Below are 15,492 nucleotides of genomic sequence, written 5' to 3'. Positions count from 1 at the left end.
AGGACACTCCCTAGTGTGCCAGCCTGCTTGTGGCCTTTGTTATGTTTGCCCTTCCTGCTACAAGGAAGCCAAACCTCTGTTCCCTCTGAGTGAATGGGCTGATGAATACTACTGTGCAATTCCATGTAAAAGGACCCATGAGAACCAACATGTGAAGATCATAGAAACGTGTTAAATTGGGTGTCAAATGAAAGCTAGGAGTCTATATTTTTTATATATTTTTTTAAAACGAATTAAGGCATATATATATTCAACCAGTCTAAAAATCTAAAAGATGGGAAAGGGGTCAACATAAAAGTCTTCTAAAATATTTTTAGAAATGCATTTAAAATTAAATAATATTGAAGTAACTGCCAACAAAAATCTACATATTTTAAACTGAACAAAAATATAAACAAACAACAATTGCAAAAGATTTTACTGATTTTATCAAATAAAGAAATCAGTCAATGTAAATAAATTCATGAGGCCCTAATCTAACATCACATTACAGATATGCATCTGTTGGTCACAGATCCCTTCAAAATAAGGTAGGGGGCGGGGATCAGAAAACCAGTCAGTATCTGGTGGGATCAGAAAACCAGTCAGTATCTGGTGTGGATCAGAAAACCAGTCAGTATCTGGTGTGATCAGAACACCAGTCAGTATCTGGTGTGATCAGAACACCAGTCAGTATCTGGTGTGATCAGAAAACCAGTCAGTATCTGGTGTGGATCAGAAAACCAGTCAGTATCTGGTGTGGATCAGAAAACCAGTCCGTATCTGGTGGGATCAGAAAACCAGTCAGTATCTGGTGGGATCAGAAAACCAGTCAGTATCTGGTGTGGATCAGAACACCAGTCAGTATCTGGTGTGGATCAGAACACCAGTCAGTATCTGGTGTGGATCAGAACACCAGTCAGTATCTGGTGTGGATCAGAAACCAGTCAGTAGATCAGAACACCAGTCAGTATGGTGTGATCAGAAAACCAGTCAGTATCTGGTGTCACCACCATTTACCTCATGCAGCGTGACACATCTCCTTCACATAGAGTTGATCAGGCTGTTGATTGTGGCCTGTGGAATGTTGTCCCCACTCCTCTTCAATGGGGTGACATGTCTAGTGAGAATGCAGACCATGGAAGAACTGGGGAAAAAATGTCAGCTTCCAGGAAGTGTATAGATCCTTGCGACATGGGGCCGTGCATTATCATGCTGAAACATGAGGTGATGGCGGAGGATGAATGGCACGACAATGGGGCCTCGGGATCTCGTCACGGTATCTCTGTGCATTCAAATGACCATAGATAAAATACAGTTGTTAGTTGTCTGTAGTTTATGCCTGGCCATACCATAACTCCACAATGGGGCACTCTGTTCACAATGTTGACATCAGTAAACCGCTCGACCACACGACGCCATTGCGGTTGTGAGGCCGGTTGGACGTACTGCCAAATTCTCTAAAATGACATTGGAGGTGGCTTAACAGGGATGTAAACAAATTGTTTCACAATTTCAGATACTTTTTTTATATTTTTGTTCAGTATCGTTTTGGAGAAATGATTTGCCTCCTGTACGTTTAAGAAACATTGCTTTATGCCTTATAATTCCATTACCAGAAACCCTTTCAGATATGTTCTAATTTCTCTGCCTCGTGAAGAGGGAGGATCATGAATGTTCACAGAACTAACAAGTAAAGGTAAAGCTACCAATTCGTTTGTGCTTTTACTGATATCAAACTTGTTTATTAATTAATAAGAGATTTAAAACTTGTAATTCTGTTGCGGATCGGTAACAGAATTTCCCGAAAATCAGTAACGGAATTACTGCAATTGTACTGGGAAATGATAGCAGTCACAAACCACAGTTGGGTCTCCTGCTACTGTCCTCCCTTTCACTGGCGTACTCCGCCCATGGAAGGAATCGGGCCCACTCTCCCTGCCGGTCCTGATAGTGACTCCTCGGGAACATCCCCTGCTCCTGGTTCATCCTCTCCACCTGCTCGTTGGACTGAGGTCGGTACCTGGAAGTGAGGCTGACCGTGACCCTGAGCTTCTCTATAAAGGCTTTGCACACCCGTAATGTGAATTGGGTCAGAGACGATGTCCTCCGGAAGGCCATAACGGGAAGGGGAAGGAGGTGCTGGCTCTATCTCCTGAGCCTGGCGAACGTCCACATCTACGTCCCAGACCACAGGGGCTACAACTCGAGAGGAAGGGATTACAGGTGCATTCTGGGCAGGACCCTCTCCCGAATCGTAGAGACGTGACAAGGCATCGGCTTTGGTGTTTTTTTTTATTTTTATTAACCTGGGAGAATCTTGTGAAGTAAAGGGCCCACCTTGCTTGGCGCGGATTCAGCCTCCTTTTCTGTCCGTATGTACTCCAGGTTCCGATGGTCGGTGAGGATGACGAATGGGTCCTTGGCGCCCTCCAGCCAGTGCCTCCACCCCTAATGCCAATTTCACCACCAGGAGCTCTCGATCACCGACGTCGTAATTCCTCTCTGCGGGGAGACAGTTTTTAAGAGTAATAAGCACACGGATACAATTTCTGTGGATGACCTTGTCGTTGAGACAGAACTGCCCCCACGCCCACCTCTGAAGCGTCCACCACAAATTATATTGTGGGATCTGGATGTTTGAGCAATGGGGCGGAGGGTGAAACTGAAGGCCTCGTCGACTGCTAGACTCCGGTAGACTGAAGGCCTCGTCGGCTGCTAGACTCCGGTAGACTGAAGGCCTCGTCGGCTGCTAGACTCCGGTAGACTGAAGGCCTCGTCGGCTGCTAGACTCCGGTAGACTGAAGGCCTCGTCGGCTGCTAGACTCCGGACCAACCTACGGGGACCACCCTTAAGGAGAAGGGTGAGAGGAGCGGTGATCGAGCTCAAATACCTGATGAAACGGCGGTAGAAGTTGGCAAAACCCAAAAACCGCTGTAACCCCTTTTATGGTGGTTGGGACTGCCCATGATCTGACTGCATCTACCTTCTTGACATCCATCTTCACTCTTTACGGGCTGATTTGGTAGCCTGGGAAGGAGCCTCCTGATGAAACTGGCACTTCTCAGCCTTGACAAACAGGTGGTTAGCCGGGAGGCGTTCCAGAACTACTCGGACGTGAGCGATGTGATCTTCCAAGGTAGCCGAGTAGACCAGAATGTCATCCGTATAAACAACCTCCTGGCGTCCGAGCCTGTACCGGGAGCACCTTGTTGACAAATGCCTGGAACACTGACAGAGCATTGGCTAAGCCAAATGGCATCACCAAGTACTCGTCGAGACCAGACATCTTGCTAAAATCTGTCTTCCATTCATCACCCTCCCAAATGCGGATGAGATTGTATGCACTCCGCAGGTCCAGCTCCGGTAACGGTACTTGGTGGTGACTTCATTGAGTCCTCTGTAATCACTACATGGGTGTTAACCCTCCGTACGTCTTGGCCACAAAGAAGAAACCAGCCAACGCTGGAGAAGTGGACTTGCGGATGAAACCTTGTTGGAGCGCCTCATAGATGTACTCCTCCATGGCCTGGGTTTCAGCCACCGACAGAGGGTAGATGCGTCTGCAGGTCGATGGCACAGTCCCAGGGGTGATGAGGAGGAAGACCGGTGACAATAGCTCTCCGGTATGTTTGCTCTGACTGTTAGAACTGTTAAGGCTCCGTGGATCGATGAGGAAATTAAGAAACTGAATGGAGTGCAGGTGCGCGTGATGATGAAGCGCAGGTGCGCGTGATGATGAAGCGCAGGTGCGCGTGATGATGAAGCGCAGGTGCGCGTAATGATGGTTCCCAGGACCGGTGGTTAGTAAACCGGCGACCTCGAACGCCCGAAGGAGAGGAGAGGGAGTAGACGTGACACACAAACATCAAAGCCGGCAGGAGTATCATTTGAGGTGAAGCATCTGTTAAACGAACAAAAAGAGTTGTACAAGCAGTTGTTGCAACAACAAAATACTGTAGCTTCAAGTGTTTTGTCCAAATGCTGGTGGAGCATTCAACTAATAAAAGAATGGACGACCTGATCAGAGAGGTGCAGGAACCGAAGAACAGTTTGCAGTTCTCCCAGGGTCAGCTTGACGAGTTTAAACAAGAGAACGGGCAAGTTGAATGCAGTCTGTAAGTCCGTGAGAGAGGACATCAGTTCGGTGTGTGAATCCATGATAACAATGACCGAGAAATCAGATTATCTCGAGGGACAATCAAGGTGGAACGACATGGTTGTGGACGGAATTGCAGAATCTCCACGAGACCTGGACGGAGTCTGAGGACAAAGTGAGGGAAATGATTTTGGAGATGGACCACGCCCACAGGACTGGAAAACCCACCACCGGCCAAGGTGAGATGCCCAGGCCGATAGTAGTCAAGTTCCTCAGGTTCAAGGACAAAAGTAACTGTTCTGGAAAGAGCCAAGAACTTAAGAGGAACGTATATCTTCCTCAGCGAGGACTATCCTGAAGCTATCTGCCAGAATAGGAAATCATTTTTCCCAGCCATGAAAGCTGCCAGAGCACGTAGGGACATTGCTTACAGTCGCTACGACAGGCTCATTGGCCACCCTCCCTACGACAGGCTCATTGTCCACCCTCCCTACGACAGGCTCATTGGCCACCCTCCCTACGACAGGCTCATTGTCCACCCTCCTTACGACAAGCTCATTGTCCACCCTCCTTACGACAGGCTCATTGTCCACCCTCCCTACGACAGGCTCATTGTCCACCCTCCTTACGACAGGCTCATTGGCCACCCTCCCTACGACAGGCTCATTGTCCACCCTCCCTACGACAGGCTCATTGTCCACCCTCCTTACGACAGGATCATTGGCCACCCTCCCTACGACAGGCTCATTGGCCACCCTCCCTACGACAGGCTCATTGGCCACCCTCCCTACGACAGGCTCATTGTCCACCCTCCTTACGACAGGCTCATTGTCCACCCTCCCTACGACAGGCTCATTGTCCACCCTCCCTACGACAGGCTCATTGGCCACCCTCCCTACGACAGGCTCGTTGGCCACCCTCCTTACGACAGGCTCATTGGCCACCCTCCCTACGACAGGCTCATTGTCCACCCTACCTACGACAGGCTCATTGGCCATGAGAGAGCCAAGCCTATGGGTTCGTAGCTTCAACCCCGCTGCACACACACACACACACACACACACACACACACACACACACACACACACACACACACCAATTGATTTAATGGACAGCTGAATGTGTATATTTGTTTCTCTTTCTTTGTCTGCTCTTTTCCATATTATGTCTATCTGTGATAAGCTACTCAGGAAAGGTGCTGAAAATAGCCCATATTACTATCTGTAGCCTTACAAATAAGGTTCATGAACTCTAACTTCCTAACATCAAATAACATTAATACATTAGCCATTTCTTAGACTCACTTAGATAGTTAATTTGATGATACATACAAGGATATAACATCTATAGAAGAGACAGGAATGCTTATGGGGGGGAGGTGTTGCTGTATGTATTCAGAGCCATATTCCCTGTAATGCTTAGAGGAGATCTTATGTCAAGTGTTATTGATGTGTTGTGGTTGCAGGTTCACTTGGCACTTCATCTACAGCCTTTTCTTTTGGGGTGTTGCTGTCGGCCACCAAGTGCTAACAGTCAGTATCTAAATAATGTGTGAAATGCTTGAAAGTGTATGTGATGTAAACAGAGAGGTCTACTTTCTTGGGGACCTTGAATATATTGACTGGTTTTCATCAAGCTGTCCTCCTTAAAGAGGAAGCTTCTCACTGCAACCAGTGTCTGTAATCCGGTTCAGGTTATTAATCAACCTACCAGGGTGTTTACAAACACTACAGGAACAAGATCATCCACATGTATCGATCACATTTGCACTAATACTATAGAACTTTGTTCTGGAGCTGTATCTGGATGCAGTGATCACAATATAGTGGCTATATACAGGAAGGACAAAGTTCCAACAGCTGGGCCTAAAATAGTATACAAGAGATCATACAAGATATGGCTGTGACTCTTATGTGGATGTTATTTTTTGGTCTGATGTGATTTATAAGGAGCATCCAGACGCTGCACTTGATGAATTTATAAAATTGCCTTTTCAAATTATTGATAAACATGAAACTGACTGTTAGAACTGTTAAGGCTCTGTGGATCGATGAGGAAATGAAGAAACTGACTGTCAGAACTGTTAAGGCTCCGTGGATCGATGAGGAAATGAAGAAACTGACTGTCAGAACTGTTAAGGCTCTGTGGATCGATGAGGAAATGAAGAAACTGACTGTCAGAACTGTTAAGGCTCTGTGGATCGATGAGGAAATGAAGAAACTGACTGTCAGAACTGTTAAAGGCTCCATGGATCGATGAGGAAATGAAGTGATGACAATATTATTCTCCTTTATTCTCCTTCATAACAATATTATTCTCCTTTATTCTCCTTCATAACAATATTATTCTCCTTTATTCTCCTTCATAACAATATTATTCTCCTTTATTCTCCTTCATGACAATATTATTCTCCTTCATAACAATATTATTCTCCTTCATAACAATATTATTCTCCTTCATAACAATATTATTCTCCTTTATTCTCCTTCATGACAATATTATTCTCCTTTATTCTCCTTCATAACAATATTATTCTCCTTTATTCTCCTTCATAACAATATTATTCTCCTTTATTCTCCTTCATAACAATATTATTCTCCTTTATTCTCCTTCATGACAATATTATTCTCCTTTATTCTCCTTCATAACAATATTATTCTCCTTTATTCTCCTTCATAACAATATTATTCTCCTTTATTCTCCTTCATGACAATATTATTCTCCTTCATAACAATATTATTCTCCTTCATGACAATATTATTCTCCTTCATGACAATATTATTCTCCTTCATAACAATATTATTCTCCTTCATAACAATATTATTCTCCTTCATAACAATTTTATTCTCCTATATTCTCCTTCCATAACAATATTATTCTCCTTCATAACAATATTATTCTCCTTTATTCTCCTTTATAACAATATTATTCTCCTTCCATGACAATATTATTCTCCTTTATTCTCCTTCATAACAATATTATTCTCCTTTATTCTCCTTCATAACAATATTATTCTCCTTTATTCTCCTTCATAACAATATTATTCTCCTTCATGACAATATTATTCTCCTTCATGACAATATTATTCTCCTTCATGACAATATTATTCTCCTTCATAACAATATTATTCTCCTTCATAACAATATTATTCTCCTTTATTCTCCTTCATGACAATATTATTCTCCTTCATGACAATATTATTCTCCTTCATGACAATATTATTCTCCTTTGTTCTCCTTCATAACAATATTATTCTCCTTCATAACAATATTATTCTCCTTTATTCTCCTTCATGACAATATTATTCTCCTTCATAACAATATTATTCTCCTTTATTCTCCTTCATAACAATATTATTCTCCTTTATTCTCCTTCATGACAATATTATTCTCCTTCATAACAATATTATTCTCCTTCATAACAATATTATTCTCCTTTATTCTCCTTCATGACAATATTATTCTCCTTCATAACAATATTATTCTCCTTTATTCTCCTTCATAACAATATTATTCTCCTTTATTCTCCTTCATAACAATATTATTCTCCTTTATTCTCCTTCATAACAATATTATTCTCCTTTATTCTCCTTCATGACAATATTATTCTCCTTCATAACAATATTATTCTCCTTTATTCTCCTTCATGACAATATTATTCTCCTTCATAACAATATTATTCTCCTTCATGACAATATTATTCTCCTTCATAACAATATTATTCTCCTTTATTCTCCTTCATAACAATATTATTCTCCTTCATAACAATATTATTCTCCTTCATGACAATATTATTCTCCTTCATAACAATATTATTCTCCTTTATTCTCCTTCATGACAATATTATTCTCCTTCATAACAATATTATTCTCCTTCATAACAATATTATTCTCCTTCATAACAATATTATTCTCCTTTATTCTCCTTCATGACAATATTATTCTCCTTTATTCTCCTTCATAACAATATTATTCTCCTTCATGACAATATTATTCTCCTTTATTCTCCTTCACAACAATATTATTCTCCTTCATGACAATATTATTCTCCTTTATTCTCCTTCACAACAATATTATTCTCCTTTATTCTCCTTCATAACAATATTATTCTCCTGTGTTCTCCTTCATGACAATATTATTCTCCTTTATTCTCCTTCACAACAATATTATTCTCCTTCATGACAATATTATTCTCCTTTATTCTCCTTCACAACAATATTATTCTCCTTTATTCTCCTTCATAACAATATTATTCTCCTGTGTTCTCCTTCATGACAATATTATTCTCCTTTATTCTCCTTCATGACAATATTATTCTCCTTCATGACAATATTATTCTCCTTCATAACAATATTATTCTCCTTTATTCTCCTTCATGACAATATTATTCTCCTTCATAACAATATTATTCTCCTTTATTCTCCTTCATGACAATATTATTCTCCTTCATAACAATATTATTCTCCTTCATGACAATATTATTCTCCTTCATGACAATATTATTCTCCTTTATTCTCCTTCATAACAATATTATTCTCCTTTATTCTCCTTCATGACAATATTATTCTCCTTCATAACAATATTATTCTCCTTCATAACAATATTATTCTCCTTTATTCTCCTTCATGACAATATTATTCTCCTTTATTCTCCTTCATGACAATATTATTCTCCTTTATTCTCCTTCATGACAATATTATTCTCCTTCATAACAATATTATTCTCCTTCATAACAATATTATTATCCTTTATTCTCCTTCATAACAATATTATTCTCCTTCATAACAATATTATTCTCCTTTATTCTCCTTCATGACAATATTATTCTCCTTCATAACAATATTATTCTCCTTTATTCTCCTTTATAACAATATTATTCTCCTTCCATAACAATATTATTCTCCTTTATTCTCCTTTATAACAATATTATTCTCCTTCATAACAATATTATTCTCCTTTATTCTCCTTTATAACAATATTATTCTCCTTCCATGACAATATTATTCTCCTTTATTCTCCTTCATAACAATATTATTCTCCTTCCATAACAATATTATTCTCCTTTATTCTCCTTCATGACAATATTATTCTCCTTTATTCTCCTTCATGACAATATTATTCTCCTTCATAACAATATTATTCTCCTTCATAACAATATTATTCTCCTTTATTCTCCTTCATAACAATATTATTCTCCTTCCATGACAATATTATTCTCCTTTATTCTCCTTCATGACAATATTATTCTCCTTTATTCTCCTTCATAACAATATTATTCTCCTTTATTCTCCTTCATAACAATATTATTCTCCTTTATTCTCCTTCATGACAATATTATTCTCCTTCATGACAATATTATTCTCCTTCATAACAATATTATTCTCCTTCATGACAATATTATTCTCCTTTATTCTCCTTCATAACAATATTATTCTCCTTTATTCTCCTTCATGACAATATTATTCTCCTTCATAACAATATTATTCTCCTTTATTCTCCTTCATGACAATATTATTCTCCTTCATAACAATATTATTCTCCTTTATTCTCCTTCATGACAATATTATTCTCCTTCATAACAATATTATTCTCCTTCCATGACAATATTATTCTCCTTTATTCTCCTTCATAACAATATTATTCTCCTTCCATAACAATATTATTCTCCTTTATTCTCCTTCATGACAATATTATTCTCCTTTATTCTCCTTCATGACAATATTATTCTCCTTCATAACAATATTATTCTCCTTCCATAACAATATTATTCTCCTTTATTCTCCTTCATGACAATATTATTCTCCTTTATTCTCCTTCATAACAATATTATTCTCCTTCCATAACAATATTATTCTCCTTTATTCTCCTTCATGACAATATTATTCTCCTTTATTCTCCTTCATAACAATATTATTCTCCTTCCATAACAATATTATTCTCCTTTATTCTCCTTCATGACAATATTATTCTCCTTTATTCTCCTTCATGACAATATTATTCTCCTTTATTCTCCTTCATAACAATATTATTCTCCTTCATGACAATATTATTCTCCTTCATGACAATATTATTCTCCTTCATGACAATATTATTCTCCTTCATGACAATATTATTCTCCTTCATAACAATATTATTCTCCTTTATTCTCCTTCATAACAATATTATTCTCCTTTATTCTCCTTCATGACAATATTATTCTCCTTCATGACAATATTATTCTCCTTCATGACAATATTATTCTCCTTCATGACAATATTATTCTCCTTCATGACAATATTATTCTCCTTCATGACAATATTATTCTCCTTCATGACAATATTATTCTCCTTCATGACAATATTATTCTCCTTTATTCTCCTTCATAACAATATTATTCTCCTCCATGACAATATTATTCTCCTTTATTCTCCTTCATAACAATATTATTCTCCTTCATAACAATATTATTCTCCTTTATTCTCCTTCATAACAATATTATTCTCCTTCATGACAATATTATTCTCCTTTATTCTCCTTCATGACAATATTATTCTCCTTCATAACAATATTATTCTCCTTCCATGACAATATTATTCTCCTTTATTCTCCTTCATAACAATATTATTCTTCATTCTTCTATACACTAGATCAAGTCATTCAGCTTTCATTGTTTTATAATCGTACCGTAGCCTGTCTGTGGTGTCTTTTAGGGAGTCCAGTTTTAAATGTCTAGTTTTCCTCTCTTCCATCATTTTATTACTGTAATCCATTCCTGTTTAAGGCCTCAACCTCCCCCAGTAGCCCAGGTGATAGATCCAGTAGATACATAGACCCCCCCCCCCCCCCCCCTCCAATGACTGGCTACAGCAGACCCTCCCCCAGTAGCCCAGGTAATAGATCCAGTAGATAGACTGGCTACAGCAGACCCTCCCCCAGTAGCCCAGGTAATAGATCCAGTAGATAGATACATAGATCCCCCCCCCCCCCCCCCTCCAATGACTGGCTACAGCAGACACCCCCCCCCCCCCCCCCTCCAATGACTGGCTATAGCAGACCCCCCCCCTCCAATGACTGGCTATAGCAGACCCCCCCCCTCCAATGACTGGCTATAGCAGACCCCCCCCCTCCAATGACTGGCTATAGCAGACTGGCTATAGCAGACCCCCCCCCCTCCAATGACTGGCTATAGCAGACCCCCCCCCTCCAATGACTGGCTATAGCAGACCCCCCCCCTCCAATGACTGGCTATAGCAGACCCCCCCCCTCCAATGACTGGCTATAGCAGACCCCCCCCCCTCCAATGACTGGCTATAGCAGACCCCCCCCTCCAATGACTGGCTATAGCAGACCCCCCCCTCCAATGACTGGCTATAGCAGACCCCCCCCCCCCCCTCCAATGATTGGCTATAGCAGACCCCTGGCGTTCTCTATGGGATGATGTCACTCGTCCAGTGGTGTTCTCTATGGGATGATGTCACTCGTCCACTGTCGTTCTCTATGGGATGATGTCACTCGTCCAGTGGTGTTCTCTATGGGATGATGTCACTCGTCCACTGTCGTTCTCTATGGGATGATGTCACTCGTCTAGTGGCGTTCTCTATGGGATGAGGTGACTCGTCCAGTGGCGTTCTCTATGGGATGAGGTGACTCGTCCAGTGGCGTTCTCTATGGGATGAGGTCACTCGTCCAGTGGCGTTCTCTATGGGATGAGGTCACTCGTCCAGTGGCGTTCTCTATGGGATGAGGTCACTCGTCCAGTGGCGTTCTCTATGGGATGAGGTCACTCGTCCAGTGGCGTTCTCTATGGGATGAGGTCACTCGTCCAGTGGCGTTCTCTATGGGATGATACTCAGAGGTTTCCTTCTGATCTGTTTTGCTGTTGTTTTTCAGACGTATCTCCTGGGAATCATCATTTCAATATGTGGGAACTTCCTCATCAGCATTTCTCTGAATATACAGGTAAGGGCGTGTTTGTTTTAGGAGGCCGTGTGCAGTACTATGAGATACAACACTAACAACACTAGTGTTTTAGGAGACCGTACAGTACTATGAGATACAACACTAGTGTTTTAGGAGACTGTGTACAGTACTATGAGATACAACACTAGTGTTTTAGGAGGCCGTGTACAGTACTATGAGAAACAACACTAGTGTTTTAGGAGACTGTGTACAGTACTATGAGATACAACACTAACAACACTAGTGTTTTAGGAGACCCTGTACAGTACTATGAGAAACAACACTAGTGTTTTAATGAGGCCCTGTACAGTACTATGAGATACAACACTAACAACACTAGTGTTTTAGGAGACCGTACAGTACTATGAGATACAACACTAGTGTTTTAGGAGGCCGTGTACAGTACTATGAGATACAACACTAGTGTTTTAGGAGACTGTGTACAGTACTATGAGATACAACACTAGTGTTTTAGGAGGCTGTGTACAGTACTATGAGAAACAACACTAGTGTTTTAGGAGACCGTATACAGTACTATGAGAAACAACACTAGTGTTTACTGATGTTATGTTAGCTACTGTATTATTTGTGTATTTTCCCAATGCTCCTCTTAACATGTGAATGAAGTGCTGTTCTTTTGACTCTGTGCCCTGTCCTCTCGCTGTCAGAAATACGCCCACATGCGCCAGTCCCAGCTCGGCGACTCCAGGCCCTACTACACGTCAGTGCTGTGGTGGAGTGGCGTGGTTCTGATGGGACTAGGGGAGCTGGGGAACTTCGCAGCCTACGGCTTCGCCCCGGCCTCCCTCATCGCACCACTGGGCTGCGTTTCAGTCATAGGTAATAGGATTATTGTTTATTTATCTAGATTTTATGGACAATTTTATATAATTTCTTGCATTAAGCATCAACATGAAACCCCTCTTATAATTGCCACTTTCCTGGTAGAATTTACCTGTATAAGGACAGGTCTAGGATCAGCTTATCCTCTCCAATCCTGACCCTAGACCTGTATAAGGACAGGTCTAGGATCAGCGTATCCTCTCCAATCCTGACCCTAGACCTGTATAAGGACAGGTCTAGGATCAGCTTATCCTCCCCAATCCTGACCCTAGACCTGTATAAGGACAGGTCTAGGATCAGCTTATCCTCTCCAATCCTGACCCTAGACCTGTATAAGGACAGGTCTAGGATCAGCTTATCCTGACCTTAACCCTCAGAAGGGGAAAAACACAAAACTGACCTCAGATCATGATGCAGCGTCTAGAGAGCCGCCCTAATATACCTCCAGGTGACACATCCCATTTTTAGCCAATCGGATGGCTTGCTGGTTTCTGTAATCCACCAATCCCTGTGAAGCCGTTCTCTACCCCGGCACAGGTGCAGCTGTCACGTGTTCAGTGTAAACATTCTAATGGCAGGTTAAATATTGACCTTCGGGTGCAGTCCTCTCCTTTTATCCTAGCCTGGTCTCAGATCTGTCTGGCCAACTCTTAAGGTTGGCAACACAGCATAAACAGACCTGGGACCAGGCTAGGGCAATATGGCCAAGATATCGTATCACAGTATAAACAGACCTGGGACCAGGCTAGGGCAATATGGCCAAGATATCGTATCACAGTATAAACAGACCTGGGACCAGGCTAGGGCAATATGGCCAAGATATCGTATCACAGCATAAACAGACCTGGGACCAGGCTAGGGCAATATGGCCAAGATATCGTATCACAGTATAAACAGACCTGGGACCAGGCTAGGGCAATATGGCCAAGATATCGTATCACAGTATAAACAGACCTGGGACCAGGCTAGGGCAATATGGCCAAGATATCGTATCACAGTATAAACAGACCTGGGACCAGGCTAGGGCAATATGGCCAAGATATCGTATCACAGTATAAACAGACCTGGGACCAGGCTAGGGCAATATGGCCAAGATATCGTATCACAGTATAAACAGACCTGGGACCAGGCTAGGGCAATATGGCCAAGATATCGTATCACAGTATAAACAGACCTGGGACCAGGCTAGGCAATATGGCCAAGATATCGTATCACAGCATAAACAGACCTGGGACCAGGCTAGGGCAATATCAAGTATCACAGTATAAACAGACCTGGGACCAGGCTAGGGCAATATGGCCAAGATATCGTATCACAGCATAAACAGACCTGGGACCAGGCTAGGGCAATATGGCCAAGATATCGTATCACAGCATAAACAGACCTGGGACCAGGCTAGGGCAATATGGTCAAGATATCGTATCACAGCATAAACAGACCTGGGACCAGGCTAGGGCAATATGGCCAAGATATCGTATCACAGTATAAACAGACCTGGGACCAGGCTAGGGCAATATGGCCAAGATATCGTATCACAGTATAAACAGACCTGGGACCAGGCTAGGGCAATATGGCCAAGATATCGTATCACAGTATAAACAGACCTGGGACCAGGCTAGGGCAATATGGCCAAGATATCGTATCACAGTATAAACAGACCTGGGACCAGGCTAGGGCAATATGGCCAAGATATCGTATCACAGTATAAACAGACCTGGGACCAGGCTAGGGCAATATGGCCAAGATATCGTATCACAGCATAAACAGACCTGGGACCAGGCTAGGGCAATATGGCCAAGATATCGTATCACAGTATAAACAGACCTGGGACCAGGCTAGGGCAATATGGCCAAGATATCGTATCACAGCATAAACAGACCTGGGACCAGGCTAGGGCAATATGGCCAAGATATCGTATCACAGCATAAACAGACCTGGGACCAGGCTAGGGCAATATGGTCAAGATATCGTATCACAGTATAAACAGACCTGGGACCAGGCTAGGGCGATATGGCCAAGATATCGTATCACAGCATAAACAGACCTGGGACCAGGCTAGGGCAATATGGCCAAGATATCGTATCACAGTATAAACAGACCTGGGACCAGGCTAGGGCAATATGGCCAAGATATCGTATCACAGTATAAACAGACCTGGGACCAGGCTAGGGCAATATGGCCAAGATATCGTATCACAGTATAAACAGACCTGGGACCAGGCTAGGGCAATATGGCCAAGATATCGTATCACAGTATAAACAGACCTGGGACCAGGCTAGGGCAATATGGCCAAGATATCGTATCACAGTATAAACAGACCTGGGACCAGGCTAGGGCAATATGGCCAAGATATCGTATCACAGCATAAACAGACCTGGGACCAGGCTAGGGCAATATGGCCAAGATATCGTATCACAGCATAAACAGACCTGGGACCAGGCTAGGGCAATATGGCCAAGATATCGTATCACAGCATAAACAGACCTGGGACCAGGCTAGGGCAATATGGTCAAGATATCGTATCACAGCATAAACAGACCTGGGACCAGGCTAGGGCAGGAGTCGTGAGTGATCCCAGGGTGCTTTAGGAGTCGTGAGTGATCCCAGGGTGCTTTAGGAGTCGTGAGTGATCCC

The 15,492-nt window shown here is 41.9% G+C and overlaps 1 protein-coding gene across 3 annotated transcripts in view; it reads left to right on the top strand.

Annotated features, from left to right (window-relative positions):
• The window catches only part of LOC139386587 (NIPA-like protein 2), a 56,023-nt gene that overhangs the window by 12,844 nt on the left and 27,687 nt on the right, over positions 1-15,492 (top strand). For all 3 annotated transcript variants that reach the window (XM_071132259.1, XM_071132269.1, XM_071132279.1), the window contains exons 2-3: positions 11,947-12,015; positions 12,684-12,855. In XM_071132259.1, the coding sequence (XP_070988360.1) occupies positions 11,947-12,015; positions 12,684-12,855 (241 nt within the window). The remainder of the gene's footprint in view (positions 1-11,946; positions 12,016-12,683; positions 12,856-15,492) is intronic.

This window comes from Oncorhynchus clarkii, chromosome 3, assembly GCF_045791955.1.
Source record: "Oncorhynchus clarkii lewisi isolate Uvic-CL-2024 chromosome 3, UVic_Ocla_1.0, whole genome shotgun sequence".
Taxonomy (NCBI): Eukaryota; Metazoa; Chordata; class Actinopteri; order Salmoniformes; family Salmonidae; genus Oncorhynchus; species Oncorhynchus clarkii.
Note: the sequence above shows the minus strand (reverse complement) of the source record. Positions and strands in the feature narration are given on the sequence as shown.